At 41.3% G+C, this 15,902-nt stretch overlaps 1 protein-coding gene across 3 annotated transcripts in view; it reads left to right on the forward strand.

Annotated features, from left to right (window-relative positions):
* Positions 1 to 15,902, forward strand: part of LOC122551563 (neurabin-1-like) — a 124,708-nt gene that overhangs the window by 63,741 nt on the left and 45,065 nt on the right. For all 3 annotated transcript variants that reach the window (XM_043693638.1, XM_043693636.1, XM_043693637.1), the window contains exons 6-11: positions 1,187 to 1,325; positions 1,707 to 1,850; positions 8,678 to 8,731; positions 8,829 to 9,058; positions 12,053 to 12,149; positions 12,246 to 12,393. In XM_043693638.1, coding sequence (XP_043549573.1) covers positions 1,187 to 1,325; positions 1,707 to 1,850; positions 8,678 to 8,731; positions 8,829 to 9,058; positions 12,053 to 12,149; positions 12,246 to 12,393 — 812 coding nt within the window. The remainder of the gene's footprint in view (positions 1 to 1,186; positions 1,326 to 1,706; positions 1,851 to 8,677; positions 8,732 to 8,828; positions 9,059 to 12,052; positions 12,150 to 12,245; positions 12,394 to 15,902) is intronic.

Here is a 15,902-nt window from a genome sequence, read left to right on the forward strand (position 1 = left end):
CTCCAGCTTCCTCATTTCCCCTCCCTCCACCTTATCTCAGTCCCAACCCTCAGACTCAGCACCGCCTTCTTGACCTGCAATCATCTTCTCTACCTTTCCGCCCCCACCCCCTCTCCGGCCTATCACCCTCACCTTAACCTCCTTCCACCTATCGCATTCCCAACGCCCCTCCCCCAAGTCCCTCCTCCCTACCTTTTATCCTAGCCTGCTTGGCACACCTTCCTCATTCCTGAAGAAGGGCTTATGCCCGAAACATCAATTCTCCTGCTCCTTGGATGCTGCCTGACCTGCTGCGCTTTTCCAGCAACACATTTTTCAGCACTTGCTTTATTTGCCCTGCCAGCTTAAAAAATTATGCAAATTATTTCAAGATTTATTTCTTCCTACACTTTCTTTAGAATTGTATACACAAACTTCTTTTACCTCTTCTTTTTCCTGTCAAAGTATATCACTTCACATTTTTCTACATTAAATTTTATCAGTTCATCAGTCTGTCAGTGTCCACTTCAAGTTTACTCCTATCATTCTCCATGCTGTTTACTGTGCTTTTAAGTTTTGTCATCTGCAGATTTTGAAATTGTGCTCTGGAGACCCATTAATATTCATTTTTTTAAAAAAGGCAGTCGTCCCAGCACTGATCCTTGGGACACAACACTTTTTTTTATATCTACCTTCAGTCCAAAAAGTAACACTATTCTGTTTCCTGTTACTCAGACATGTATCCCTTTTACCACTATCCCTTTTATTCCATGAGCTTCACCTTTGCTAACAGTCCTGTTTTGTGGTGCTTTATCAAGTGCCTTTGGATATCCGTGTGAAGCTAAGCAACCATATTACTATAATTAACCTTTTATGTTATTCAACTTAAATGCAATTTGCCTTTAATAAATCCATGGCAGTTTTCCTAATTCATGTATACTTGTTAAGTCATTTTTAATTTTTTTCCCAGGTTATTGTTTCTAAATGTTTCCCCATCACTGAGGTTGAACTCTACAGCTTGTAGTTATAAGGTTTATTTCTGCATCCTTCTTAACATTTGGATTTATCTAGTCCTCTGGAACATACTCATATCTAAGAATGATTACATATAAATTATTCATATATTGTAGAGGAGAAAAGTAAATCTGTTAATAAATTTGTAAAAAATCAAAGATCGACACAAAGAACTATGAAAATGTTTACATAGATTCCGTATTGGTCGAGAAAAACCTGGACAACAGAGTGAGGTTGCTCGTCTTATCAGTGAAACATTAGAACAGGAAAGATGCCAGGAGGCACTTTTGGAGCAGCACTGTACCCGGTATAGTACAAGTGATAATGAACAGGTAAGGTGATACATGTGATACTCACTTCTATCGCCTTGCTGCTATCCATCTAATGTTAATTATCTAGAATTATTAATTCATAATTTTGGTGTAATTTTATTCTAAGGAGCTTCGCCAAGATAAAATTCTAGTGCTAGCAGTTAACTGTGTTTATGTTATATTTAGCATACTCAGATTAAGAGAATATTCTTGTCAAAAACAGAAGTGTACAAAAAGGTCAAATATATATTCTTATTAGTGTTAAATGGTTTAGAAGATGGGGAGATGAGCTAAAGAGTATTTTTCTGACAAAAAGCGGGTCTTAGCGTGACCATCTATTGAGAAATAGTCATATGAAATTGCTTAGTATTTTGTGTTTATCGATTTGATTTTTTTCTTAAGTCCGAAGAGTTTCCTGAAGATGAAAGAACAATTTCAAATGAAGTTGGAGCTGGAGGGACAGTTGAAGTTGCTCAACAGACTGAAAATGAAAATTTACTTTTAGCATCAGACATGGATTCATTACTTACTCTTAAATTGAAAGAGGTAATAATATTGCATTTAGTCTTTTGTATTTCACATTTTCTGTTACTTTTGAAACATTAGGGATCAGATCTTCTGTATCAGAACTAGGTGATTCATCAAAATTGGATAATACTATATGCTCATGTGCTGTGAGCATTTTGATTTTGTTTATTGAGTGGATAGAATACATCAATTTATAATGCATATTTACAAAAACATGACGTTTGTACATTGAATTATCTATTGCATCTTCACTAAAGTCTTTTCTTTAGGTCTTTACTCTATTTCATTCTTCTAGTTCCTTCATCCCAACTGCATCTGTTAGGATGATGCCAACTTAGACAAGGGGGCCTCCGAATGTCCACTTTCTTCCTCCAACTGAGAGTTCCTCAGTACTGTAGTTGACAGGGCCCTAAACTGGGTGTGACTTATCTGCTGCACGTCAGCCCTCTCCCACTTACTTCCCACCCAAAAGAGTGACAAGAGTCCCCTTTGTCCTCACCTACCATGTACATGCAGAGGATCACTACTCATCATTTCTGCCATCTCTAGCAGGATGTCACTACCAGACCCATATTCTCCTCCCCTCCCTTATCAACCTTGTACAAGGACCCTTCCTTCTGGGACACCCTCGTCCATTCCTCTTCCACTCCTAATACTCCCCACCCCATGGCACATTCCACTGCAACAGCAGAAGGCGTAACACCTATCCATTTACTTTCTTCCTCCTCAGTATTCAGGGGACCAAACACATCATCCAGGTGAAGCAGCACTTCACCTGCACTTCACTCAATCTAGTCTACTACATTCGCCACTCATGATGTAGTCTCCTCTACATTGGAGGAATGAGGCATAGACAGGGTGACTATTTCGCAGAGTACCGGTGGGCGGCACGGTGGCACTGTGGTTAGCACTGCTGCCTCACCGCGGCAGAGATCCGGATTCAATTCCCGCCTCAGGCGACTAACTATGGAGTTTGCACGTTCTCCCCGTGTCTGCGTGGGTTTCCTCCGGGTGCTCCGGTTTCCTCCCACAGTCCAAAGATGTGCAGGTCAGGTGAATCGGCCATGCTAAATTGCCTGTAGTGTTAGGTAAGGGGTAAATGTAGGGGTATGGGTGGGTTGTGCTTCGGCGGGGCGGTGTGGACTTGTTGGGCTGATGGGCCTGTTTCCACACTGTAAGTAATCTAATCTAATCTAATCTAATCTAATCTACCTATGTCTGCAAAAAAGATGCTGAGCTTTCAGTTGGCTGCCGGTTCACCACACCACCTTATTCCCTGGCTGACATTACTGCCTCATGCTTGCGACAATGCTCCAGTGAAGCTGAGCGCAAGATGGAAGAACAGCACCTTATTTTCTACTTGAGAACTGTACAGGTTTCTGGATTCAATATCGAGTTCATAGGCTTGAGTCATCACCTCTCACGTCCTTACCTAAGGCCCACACACCAGACCTTATTATCACATGGTGTGCTATTACACATGACCCATTGTTAGTCAGTAATAGTCCCCATTAGTAGCTATTCATTCTGCTTGGCCAGTCGTTATCCACGCCTTTGTCTGTCCAACTCTTGTCAATTTCCATCAATTGTTTACTCTTTACTCCCTTCCCCACCCCATCTTCTGCATAAAACCAACATTTGCCTTACTGCCATTAGTTCTGAGGAAGGGTCACTGGACCCAAAATGTTAACTCTGATTTCACGCCACAGATGTTGCCAGCCCTGCTGAGCGTTTCCAGTAATTCCTGTTTTTGTTTCTTTACTTTAAGGCCATCACTTCTCTAAGTAACCTAGGTTTAAAGTTTATATTTTTAATTGCAGCTGAGAGTTGAATTTCTATTGTGTATGTGCACTATACCTCGGTTCCCAAGCTGTTTCTCTGCCATTCATCAGTTGCACTGAGGATTATTTTCCTTAGTTTCCAGCAACCTCTGCTGAAATATTTCAAAATTATTTGAAGAGAAACTGGAAGAAAGCTTTCAGAAACTTTACTGAGGTACAATATACATGGAGTGTTAATTTGGAAAACTATCTGAGAATGCATATATCTGAATATAACAGAAAAAAATGTTGTTAACACTTTTCTGAATAAGTACTTATTGTAGCATTTAGTTTGTGTGCTTATTTTTCTGAAAACGAGGGGAAATGATTAATTATATAGACACTGATACTGAGGTTATGGAAAGAAAGTGTGTCTTGTAAAGTTTTCAGTTTTCAAAAATCTTGATTGAACCTATGAGCCATAAAGTTAGAAAAACTGGTAGTTTATGCCTCTCAGTAAGACCATAAGAAATAGGAACAGGAGAAGATTGTTCAGCTCCTTGAGCCTGTTCCACTTTTAAGTAAGATCCATGGCTGATCCAACATTCCTCATGTTCACTTTCCTGCCCTTTCCACGTAATCCTTGATTCTCCTACTAACCAAGAAATCTTAACTATAGACAAGGATTCTACCAATATAGCTTTGTGGCAAAGAGTTCCAAAGAACTCTCAATTCTCTGAGGGAAGAAATTCCTTCTCATTTTAGCCGCTTTATTCTGAGTCTGTGCCCTCTGGTCCTAGACTTCTGTCAGCGTTTACCCAGTCAAGGCCCTTAAGAATCCTCTATGTTTCAATGAGAACACCTCTCATTCTTCTAAATTCCAGTGAGTAGAATCCCAACCTGTTAAGTATTTGCTCATAAGACAATCCCTCCATACTGAGATCATCCTAGTAAACCTTTTCAGAACTGCCTCCTAATGAAATGATATATTTTCTTCATTATAAAAAAGGGATCAAAACTGTACACAGTACTCTGGAAGTGAACTCACCAGCACCTTGAACAATTGCAGCAAAACTTCACTACTCTTTTAGTCCAGGAGAAAGTGAGGAATGCAGATACTGGATATCAGAGTTGAGACTGTGGTGCTGGAAAAGCACAGCAAGTCAGGCAGCGTCAGAGGAGCAGGAGAATCGACGTTTTGAGCATAAGCTGCCTGACCTGCTGTGCTTTTCCAGCACCACACACTCGACTACCCTTATAGTCCAACCTCTTGGAAATGAAGGCTAACATTCCATTAGCCTGCCATTAATTTTCATAATACATGAGAGAGAATATGAAAGGAAAGTAAATGCTGTTTCTCATTTTCTGACCTTATTACAGCTTTGGTCCAAACATGGGCATGTGCATTTGTAAGTGATGCACACTGCTGCCATTGTGCGTCAGTCGTGAAGGGCATGATTCTGGAAGGTGGTGGATAGTGTGCTAATCAAACAGTCTGCTTGGTGTTGATCATCTTCAGTGTTATTGGAGCTGCACCCATTCAAACATGTGTAGAGTATTCGATCACACTCCTGACTTATGTCTTATAAATGGTGGACAGGTATTGGTGAGGCAGCAAGTGAGTTACTTGCTGCAGCATTCCAAGGCTGTGACGTGCTCTTGTAGCCACAGTATTTATATAGCTGCTGCAGTTCAGTTTCTGTTATTTATAACCCCCCAGTATGTTGACAATGTAGATCTTGAAGCTAATGCCATTGAATTTTGCGGGTTGATGGTGAGATTCTGTCAAGTGGGCACGGTCAGTTTTTGTGAGTTAGGTGAGTTGGTCAGATATATGAGTTACATGCAGTAGCTCACTAAGCCTTCCTCAAAAACACCTACCGAACCTGTCACTTATGCCTCCTTCAAGGACAAAGGGAGCAGATAACATAGGATACCTGCAAGTCCCCCTCCAAGCCAAACATTATTCGTACTTGGAATTATATTCCCATTCCTTAACTGTCGTTGGGTCAAAATCCTGGAACTCACTTCCTCACAGCAATGGGTGTACCTACACCTGAATGATTACAGCAGTTTAAGAAAGCACTTGTTGAAAGGAGCCACATTCTCTAAGGCACTTAGGCATGGACAATAAATGTTGGCCTAACCAGTGATGCATTCATTCCATGAACAAATTTATTTAAAAAGTTAAAAAAAAAGTTAAGGGGCAGAAATATACAGAAGTTAAAATAGAGAAACAAAAAACTGCATAACAAGAATTGGTGAGAAAATGACCATATTCTCTTACTTACTCCCTGCAATGCCACTGTTAAATATTGTTCATGTGCAAGTATCAGTGCATCAAAACCAACATTTGCTCATGGTAAAATAAATTATATCAAAACTCTTGTACTTCCTATTGTCAAACTTTGTCATTCCTTCCATTTACTTGTTCAATTACAATTGTTATTATAACCTCCCACCAGTAGTGACAATATTTCTGTTTTTGTCTCACTGCTCAGCATTTACTATAATGAGCAGTGGATAAACTATCTTGGCCTCCTCCAATAGTCCCCAGCACCACAGATACCAGTCTTCAGCCTATTCAATTTGCTTCACACGATAGCAAGAAACAGTTGGAGGTACTGGATACTGCAAAGGCTATGGGCCCTGACAACATCCTGGCAATAGTATGATGATTTGTGCTCCAGAACTTACCAATCGTCTATCCAATCAGTTCCATTACAGTTGTAACATGGCATCTACCTGACAATGTGGAAAATTGCCCAGGTTTGTTCTGTACACAAAAAGCAGGATAAATCCATACCAGGTAAAAGCAATGACTGCAGATGCTGGAAACCAGATTCTGGAGTAGAGTGGTGCTGGGAAAGCACAGAAGTTCAGGCAGCATCTGAGGAGCAGTAAAATCCATGTTTCGGGCAAAAGCCCTTCTTCAGGAATGGGTCCAGTCTCTACGGAAGCGTGGGTTCAAATCCCACCGCTGCCATTGGTGCGAGTTGCAGTTTGCCCTGTAGCGAGTTAAACTTTGTAGTCTGGTAGTGTAAATCCATACCGGCCAGTTACAGCCCCATCAGTCTAGTCTCAAACATCAGTAAAATGATGGAAGGTGTCATCAACCATGCTATCAAGCAGCATCTACGGTGACTTGCCTAGTGACATCCAGTTCTGCCAGGGCCACTCAGCTCCAGACCTCATTACAGACTAGGTTCAAACATGGACTAAAGAGCTAAATTCCAGAGGTGACAATGAAGGCTGCATTTGACCAAGTATGACATCAAGGAGTCATAGCAAAATTGGAATCAATGGGTATTGAGGGCAAACTCTTGAGTGGTTGGAGTCATACCTGGCATCAGACATCTGAGCTCCAAAACATCTGTGCAGGAATTTCTCATGGTAGTGTCCTAGGCCAAACCATCTTCAGCTGCTTCATCAATGATCTTCCCTTTATCATAAGGTCAGAAGTGGAGATGTTTGCTGATGGTTGCACCATGTTCAGCACAAGTCAAGACTCCTCAGGTGTTGAACCAGTCCATGTTCAGATTCAACAAGATCTGAACGATGGCCAGGTTTGGGCTGACAAGTAACATTCGCACCACATAAATATCAGGCATTTAATCACTACCTCTTGACATTCAGTGGCATTTGCATCACTGAATCCTCCATTTATCTACATGCTGGGGGTTACCATTGACCATAAACTCAAAAACACTCACCGCATAAACACAGTGGTGACAAGAGTGGGTCAGAGGAATATTGCAGCAAGTAACTTATCTCCCGACTTCTCAAAGCCTGACTACCATTTGCAAGGCACAAGTCATGAGTGTGATGGAACACTCCCATTTGGCTAGATGCGTGCAGCTCCAACACGCTCAAGAAGCTTGGCACTATCCCAGAAAAAAAACAGCCAGCTTGTTTGGCACCTCATCTATAAGCATCCACTCCCTCCACCTCCACCACCACCACTCAGTTGCAATTGTGTGTATAATCTACAAGATGAACTGCAGAAATTCACCAAAGATACTTAGCATCTTCCAAACCCATGACCACTTCCATCTAGTGTGACAAGATGCATGTGCAACAGATAAATGAGAACACCACCACCTACAAGTTTACCTCCAAGCCATTGACCATCCTAACTTGGAAATATGTTGCCACTCCTTCACTGTTGCTGGTCAAAATCTTGAAAATCCCTCCTTAAGAGCATTGTGGGTCAACCCACAGCACATGGACAGCTCACCACCACCTTCTCAAGAACAACTAGGTTCAGTAATAAATGCTGGCTAGTCAGTGACGCCCATGTCCCATAAGTGGTAAAGAAAAGAACTCTGAAATGATTGGCTGTTTACCCTGCTTGAGTCATCACAGCTGTTTGAGAGTTGGAGGTCCACTGGTCTTAACACCGCATTCACATTTATGTCCGTTAAAGGTGAAATCCACACTAGAAATTGCTAGACGAATTTTTTTGAGATCAATGAGTGTTGTTATTCCATTGTAAAGTTAAAATTTGCACAAAATTGTGGGATTTACAATAAGCAATTTTTTGTTTTAAAAGAATTGAGGAAATTGTCCATCTCATTTACTGTCTTAGTAAGTTTTGTGTTTTCACTTAAATTGCCGATTTGGTGCAAATTTCACGAATGCGATCTATTTTAGAAAACCCATTTATGGAGCTTTGTATATTTCATCTGATGGATTTAAAAATAAAATGTACCTTTCAACTTAAACTTTGACCAAGTGTTTTATTCGATGTCATCCAGTTTTATTATAAGCACTCACTTGATTTCTTGCACTATGTAGAGAAATGAAAAGAAATGTGACTTGAACATATGAAATTTCTAACTCCATAGATTCTTTGTTTTTGTGCTATTTGATGGAATTTTTGAATGTGCCATATATGACATCTCAGACTGAATTCTAATAAAATAGGTTCTAGGTAATTGAGTAAGGAAACCCAGTCTTCTTTCAGTCCTGGAGCATTTCAGTGTTGATAAATAATATATCATTGCCCCATATCTGTACATCAGTAGAAATTTACCTATGTAGCATCAATTTAAATGTATTTTCAATTTGTATATTTTTCTCTAGCTTCAAACTAAGAATGCAGTAACTGCAGCAGAAGTCAGTGAATTGGCAGAAAGGGTGTGTAGTTTTTTTTTCTAATATTAAACATATTTTCTATTTGAAAATTTGTATGTAGACTGTTATAGTAATTACAAATGTTCTTCATCTATGACAGCTGAAAATTGCTGAAGCAGAGAAAATCAAATGGGAAACAACAAAGATGCAACTTCAGCAAAGTGTTGAAGAGAATAAGGAGAAAATGCAAAAGGTGGAAAGATACTGGTTAGAAGCGCAAAACCTTTGCAAAATGGTAAATGAACACTTGAAAGAGACCCAATCTCAGTATGACGTTTTGGAGAAGAAATATAACAAAGCTAAGAAACTGATAAAGGAATACCAACAGAAGTAAGTTTTTTATTAGTGCACTTACTGAGTACTCTGGTAACACCTGTGAACTGTTGGAGTAAATGCATTATGTGATGACTGGATATACCACCCTCACCCATGTCAATGTATTTCACGGCTAAGATAAAAAAAAACATTTGTGTTTATGTTGCACTTTCCACAAATCTCAGGCTGCCTCAAAGCAGCAGCCCAGACAGTAACATAACAATGACCAGATAATCTGTTTTTCTGATCTTAATTGAAGAATAAAGATAGGCCAGGGCATTAAGAATAATTTTTCTGCTCTTCTTTAAAACCATGCCTTTGGACCTTGTATGTCCCTCGTATAGTGCAGATAGGACTTCAGTGTAAAACCTCACCGAATGATGATACCTTTGACACACTGACCTCCCTTAGTATCAGCTTATATTTTTGCTTTCATTCTTCTGAAATGGGATTTAAACCACAAGAAACAACAGTGCTTAAAACTGATCCACAGCTGACACAACCACCTGATGAAGGAGCAGCACTCTGAAAGCTAGTGCTTCCACATAAACCTGTTGGACTATAACCTGGTGTTGTGTGATTTTTAACTTTGTACAACCCAGTCCAACACTGGCATCTCCAAATCATGACCTTCAACATAGTTTAGCAAGTACCATATTACAGATTTTAGAGCAGTCCTAACACTCAAACCCCATAGTTCCAAATATAATATTACATGTGGTGATCAAGTGTTAACAGTCTATCCACTGTAAAGAAAAGTGATTTGGAGCAGATGCTCTGTCATTTTCGTAGAAAAGTGTCAGCCACTTCTGGTTGAGAGGTGGTTTGAGGATGATCAACAGTGACTGGGAGAAAGTGAGGACTGCAGATGCTGGCGATCAGAGTCGAAAAATGTGGCACTGGAAAAGCACAGCAGGTCAGACAGCATCCAAAGAACAGGAAAGTTGATGTTTTGGGCATAAGCCCTTCGTCAGGAATATGGGGTGGTGGGAGAATGTGGGGTGCTGAGAGATAAATAGGAGGGCAGGGGTGGGGGAAAGGTAGCTGCGAAGGCATTAGGTAGATGCAGGTGGGGGGTGATAAGTCAGAGGGGAGGGGAGGGTAGGAAAGAAGATTGATAGGAGACAGTTCAAGAGGATATTGCCAAGTTGGAGGGTTGGATCTGGGATGAGGTTAGAGGAGGCGGGTGCAGATCAGAAACTAGTGAAGTCAGTGTTGATGCCGAGTGATTGAAGAGTACCAAGGCAGAAGATGAGGTGTTCTTGCTCTAGTCGTCGGGTAGCTTGGATTTGGCGGTGGAGGTGGCCCAGGACTTGCATGTCCTTGGTGGTTTGGGCAGTGGGGTTGTTTGGTGCATGTTCCTGAGATGTTCCCTGAAATGTTCTGTGAGTTGGCATCCTGTCACATTGAGAGAAACAACGAGATTTTTGGATGTGCCGGCTGTGAAAAGATCCTTTGCAGCTTGGAGGGAGATGCGCCAGGAGGTGGGCTATGGGCTCAGGTTTTACATCTATTGTGGTGGCGTGGGAAGGTGCAGGGTGTGGAGGATAGGTTGGTGGAGGGGGCTTGGACCTAACAAGGGAGTCACGGAGGGAATGGCTTCTGCGGAACGCAGATAGGGTTGCGGAGGGAAATATATCTCTGGTGGTGGGGTCTGATTGCAGGTGGTGGAAATGACAGAGGATAATGTGCTGTATCCAGAGATTAGTGGGGTGGAAGGTAAGGATCAGGTGGTTCTATCCAACATTTGTGGTTGGAGGGGTGGGGTTCAAGGGCAGAGGTATGGGAAGAGGAGGAGATGTGCTGGAGGGCATTGTTGATTACGTGGGAGAGGAAATTGCAGTCCTTGAAATAAGAGGCCATCTGGGATGTCCTGGTTTGAAGGTGGAGAGTGTGGGTGGTGTCCTGAATGTATCTGGGGAGTTCCTGGACCAAGGGGGACAGGATGGTGTCAAGATATGAAGGGGTAAGTTCGGTGGAGCAGGCAGAGGTGATAGGTCGACTAGGGCAGTCAGATTTGTGAATTTTGGGTAAGAGATAGATGCAGAGCTCTGGGACTGAGGTTGGAAGCTGAGGTTGTGGATGGTCTGGGAGATGATGGTTCGGTGATGAGAAGTGAGGTCATGGTTGAGGGGGCAATAAGAAGAGGTGTCCATGAGTTGGTGCCTGGTTTCGGTGATGTAGAGGTCAGTGCGCAAAACTACCACTGGCAAGCCAAACCCCTCCCCAATTTAATGGTGAGGTTGGGGTTGGAGTGGAAGGAATGGAGGGCTGTGTTTTGCGAGGATGAGAGGTTGGAGTGGGTGAGAGAAGTGGATTGGTGAGATGGTTAAGGTCATGGCAGCAGTTGGAGATAAAGAAGTCGAGGGCTGGTAACAGACCAGGACAAGGTGTCCAAATGAATGGAGTATGTTGGAAGTGAGAGAAGGGGATCCTCAGAGGGTGGGTGGAGTCACGATTAAAAAAGTAAGCGCGGAGGTGGCGGAAGGAAAGTTGATGTCGCAACACATGGAATTTGTTGACCCGTGAACATAATAGGATGAAGGTGAGTTTTTTTTTACTGAGGACTGATCTGTTAACTCCTCCCCCCCCACCACTTTGCATCTATCTAATGCCTTCCCAGTTGCTTTCCCTCCCCACCCCCACCCTCCTATTTGTCTCTCCGTATCACCCCCCCAATGAAGGGCTTATGCCTGAAACATCAACTCTCCTGCTCTATAGATGCTTCCTGACATGCTGTGCTTTTCTAGTGCCACACTTTTTGATGATGATCAGCAGCTGTGTACTAAATACCCTGTGGAAGTCGAACGTTTTTGTTGAGCTGTTGGAAATGTAGCCTGTCAATAATAATTAATATAAAATGTAAGTTAGCAATTCTTTTTCTTTAAGAATCAAAGAAACTACCTTGTTCAGTACTTTGTGTAATAAAAGTGGCCAATAATCTCTGTTTTGTGATGATTGGAAAATTAGCACTGTGATAAAATGATCTCATTTTGCTTTCCAATTTAGAGAGATTGAATTTATTAAAAAGGAAGAGGATTACAGAAAAGTTCTGGAAGATCAAGAAAAAGAACATGCAAAACAGCTGAAAGCACTACATGATCAGGTTAAAACTGCAATTAAAATTCAGTTGCTTTTGTCTACAGAATCCATTATTACATGAAAGAAGTAATATCTGAATGTAAACACATATATTCTTCAGATACTAGAACTGAAAACTGAACTGCATTCCACTGGACAAATGCCTCCAGTACTCAGCAACAACACGATGCACGAAACGGTAGTGGAGTTTGAGAGTCAAGAGCAGTTTGAAGATAATTTTAGTAAAGAGGAAGATGACACAAACCAAAGTGAGTCATACCTCATAAAAGGGATAAAGATGTTTTATAGCATTGCTTTCATTTTATGAGGAGAAACTGAAATGAAAATATTTTTGCTGTGCTAAAATTCCATCAAGGGCACACTTATTTTTGTTAAAAATCACACACTACCAGGTTATAGTCCAACAGGTTTATTTAGAAGCACAAGCTTCTGGAGCATTGCTCCTTCATCAGGTAGTTTTGGAGTATAAGATCGTAAGACACAGAATTTAAAGCAAAAGTTTACAGTGTGATGCAACTAAAATTATATATTGAAGAAGACATGTTAAGTCTCTGTTCTTTTAGAACGACCATGCTGGTTTCACTTACTTTTGACCTATATGCTATGTCCTTATGTTGCTCTTCACTTTGCCTTGCTGTAGAGGACCCTTCCCAATGTTTTACATGTTAGTTTGTAACATCCAGAGATTCCTCAACATTAGTTAGCTGTACTGTATATTATGCAAGATGTAAAGAATGAAGTATTTAGGGCAGCCAACAGAGTGTAGATGGAAAGTGAAGAATACTTTGCAATGTGTGTGATTTTGTTGTGTATTCAGTGTATCACATTCTCCTCACATTGTAAACAAAAAATTGGATATGAGGGAAACTGATCCTTCTGATAGAAATGTAGGATGGTTATAGCACAAAAATAAGTTTTTCAACTAGTCGTATATATTTGCTGCCTTTTTGCAAGAGCAGCTTGCCTATATCCACTCACTCTGCCCGTGGAAATGAAACAGATTGGCTGAGTTTTGTCTTTCATGACTGTTGATGTGTACTAATGTTCAACTAAATTATGTGGTTAATTCAGCATTAGATAACCAAAGTAGCTCATAGCCCCTCACCGCTATTCAAGAAAAGAGGAAAACTGAGAGCTACAGGTCAGTTACCCTGACAGCAGTCATTTAGAAAATGCTGTAAGGAAATGAGCCCTAAAAATGCACTAAAAGTCATTGTATGATCAGATAAATTCAGTATGATTTTATGAACAAGGAAATTGTATTTGATAGATGTGGAGTTTTTAAAATATATTTAACTAGTAGATTGGATTAAGGGGAGCCAGTAGATGCAATATACTTGAATTTCTAAAAGACTATTAATAAAGTGCCAGACAAAATGTTACTGTACAATATAAGTGCTCATGACGTTGGGGGAAATATATAGCATGGATAGCAGATTAGTTAATGGGCAGGAAGGATAAAATAGGAATAAATGAGGAATTTTAAGATGGTGAGAAGCAGTGCAGGAATTTTACCTATTCACAATCTGTATTATGGAGTTGCATTGAAGTGGGAAAGCATAATATATCTAAGTTTGTTAACTGCATAAGTTTGATTTACAGCCTTTTGAACTGGTGAAGCAGCTGGAATTTCTGCTGTATATCCGTGAAGCAAAGAGCTCTTAATAGCGCATTTAAGGAGATAGTCACACCACAGGTTTGGAACATGTACACACAAAGGGAAAGGGTGATTGCCAGATACTCTGAGAGAACAAGCAGGCAGTGCGTAAGTTCCCCAAGTCTTGTTTGATAACCAGTTTTTGGTTTGCATGCTAATGAGGCCAGTAGTTCCTCAGGCATGCAGCAAGAACCAAATCTGTAGCATCATGGGCGTCTCGATTGCTGAGGAGTGGAGAAAGAAAAGTCTAGCGACAAGATTGATTGAGAATTTGATAGAGGAACAAGCTGGCATTTCTGCCCTGTAGATGTGACCAAATGAGACATATAGAATAATCCGAGGGTTAGATAGGGTGGTTAGTGAGAGCCTTTTTCCTTGGATGGTGATGGCTAGCATGAGGGGACATAGCTTTAAATTGAGGGGTGATGGATATAGGACGGATGTCAGAGGTAGTTTCTTTACTCAGTAGTAAGGGCATGGAACGTCCTGCCTGCAACAGTAGTAGACTGTCCAACCTTGAGGGCATTTAAATGATCATTGGAAATACATATGGACAAAAATGAAATAGTATAGGTTAGATGGGCTTCAGATTGGTTTCACAGATCAGCGCAGCATCGAGGGCCAGAGGGCCTGTACTGCGCTGTAATGTTCTATATCCTATAAATCTGGTACGCTTCTTCACTGATGCCAGGGTCAAGGGGATCACAGAGTGGCTGCAGGAAATTCTTCTGGAGGAGGGTGAATAGATAATAGTAGTGATCCACATTGGTACTAATGAATTGATAGGAAGATGGATGAGGTCCTGAAGGAAAATTTTAAGATGTTAAGAAAAATGTTTAAAAAGCTAGACCCTGAAAGGAGTGATCTCAGGATTACTCCCAGTGCCATCAGCTGGTGATCACAGGAATATGAGAATTGAATGATTGAACATGTAGCTAAAAAATTGATCGAGGAGGGAAGACAACAAATTTGAGGCACTGGGGCTGATTCTGAGGCAAGTCCGACCCATATAAGGGTTGCACCATATCAGAGTCAAGAGTGTGTTGCTGGAAAAGCACTGCAGGTCAGACAGCATCCAAGGAGCAGGAGAATTGACGTTTCAGGCCGGAGCCCTTCATCAGGAAGCATCTGCAGACCTCATTTTCTTCTTGCACCCTATCAGGGCCAACATCCTCAACAGGGAGATGTGCAGCTGCTGTTTGGCAGGATTTAAACTTGTTTGGCAGAGGGCTAAGAACTGAGATGGAGATCAGATCAAATTGGAGAGAAGCAAATTGGTAACGAGAATTAGAAAAGTAGTAAGCAAAATTAAAAGTCAGAGAAAATGGAGGAAAACACCATATAGGATCAGAATGTGGAAGAATTTAAAAATTTATTTGGCCATTTATTTGCTCATCCCTGGTTGCCCATGAGAATGTAGTGGTGAGCTGCCTTCTTGAAATGCGGCAATCCATCTACTGTGGATCCAGAATGCTGTTAAGGAGGGATTTCTGGGATTTTCACCAAGTGACAGTGAAGGAATGGTGATATATTTCCAAGTGAGAATGGTGAGTGGTTTGGATGGAGGGTGCAGGTGGTAGCATTCCCATGTATTTGCTGCCATCCTCCTAGATGGAGGTGGTTGTGATTTTGGAAGGTGTTGTCTAATGACTTTTGGTTCAACTCTGCCATGCATCTTATAGATAACACACACTACTGCTGAGCGTTGGTGTGGAATAATTGAATGTGGTGCCATTAACGTAGGCGGCTTTGTCTTGGAGGGTATCAAGCTGCTTGTATTAACATAGAACATAGAAGAATACAGCGCAAGGCCCTCGATGTTGCGCCGATCCAAGCCCACCTAACCTACACTAGCCCACTATCCTCCATATGCCTATCCAATGCCCGCTTAAATGCCCATAATGAGGAAGAGTCCACCACTGCTACTGGCAGGGCATTCCATGAACTCACGACTCGCTGAGTAAAGAACCTACCCCTAACATCTGTCCTATACCTACCCCCCCCTTAATTTAAATTAAAGCTATGCCCCCTTGTAATAGCTGACTCCATACGTGGAAAAAGATTCTCACTGTCGAACCTATCTAAACCCCTAATCATCTT

This window comes from Chiloscyllium plagiosum, chromosome 7 (genome assembly GCF_004010195.1).
Source record: "Chiloscyllium plagiosum isolate BGI_BamShark_2017 chromosome 7, ASM401019v2, whole genome shotgun sequence".
Classification (NCBI taxonomy): Eukaryota; Metazoa; Chordata; class Chondrichthyes; order Orectolobiformes; family Hemiscylliidae; genus Chiloscyllium; species Chiloscyllium plagiosum.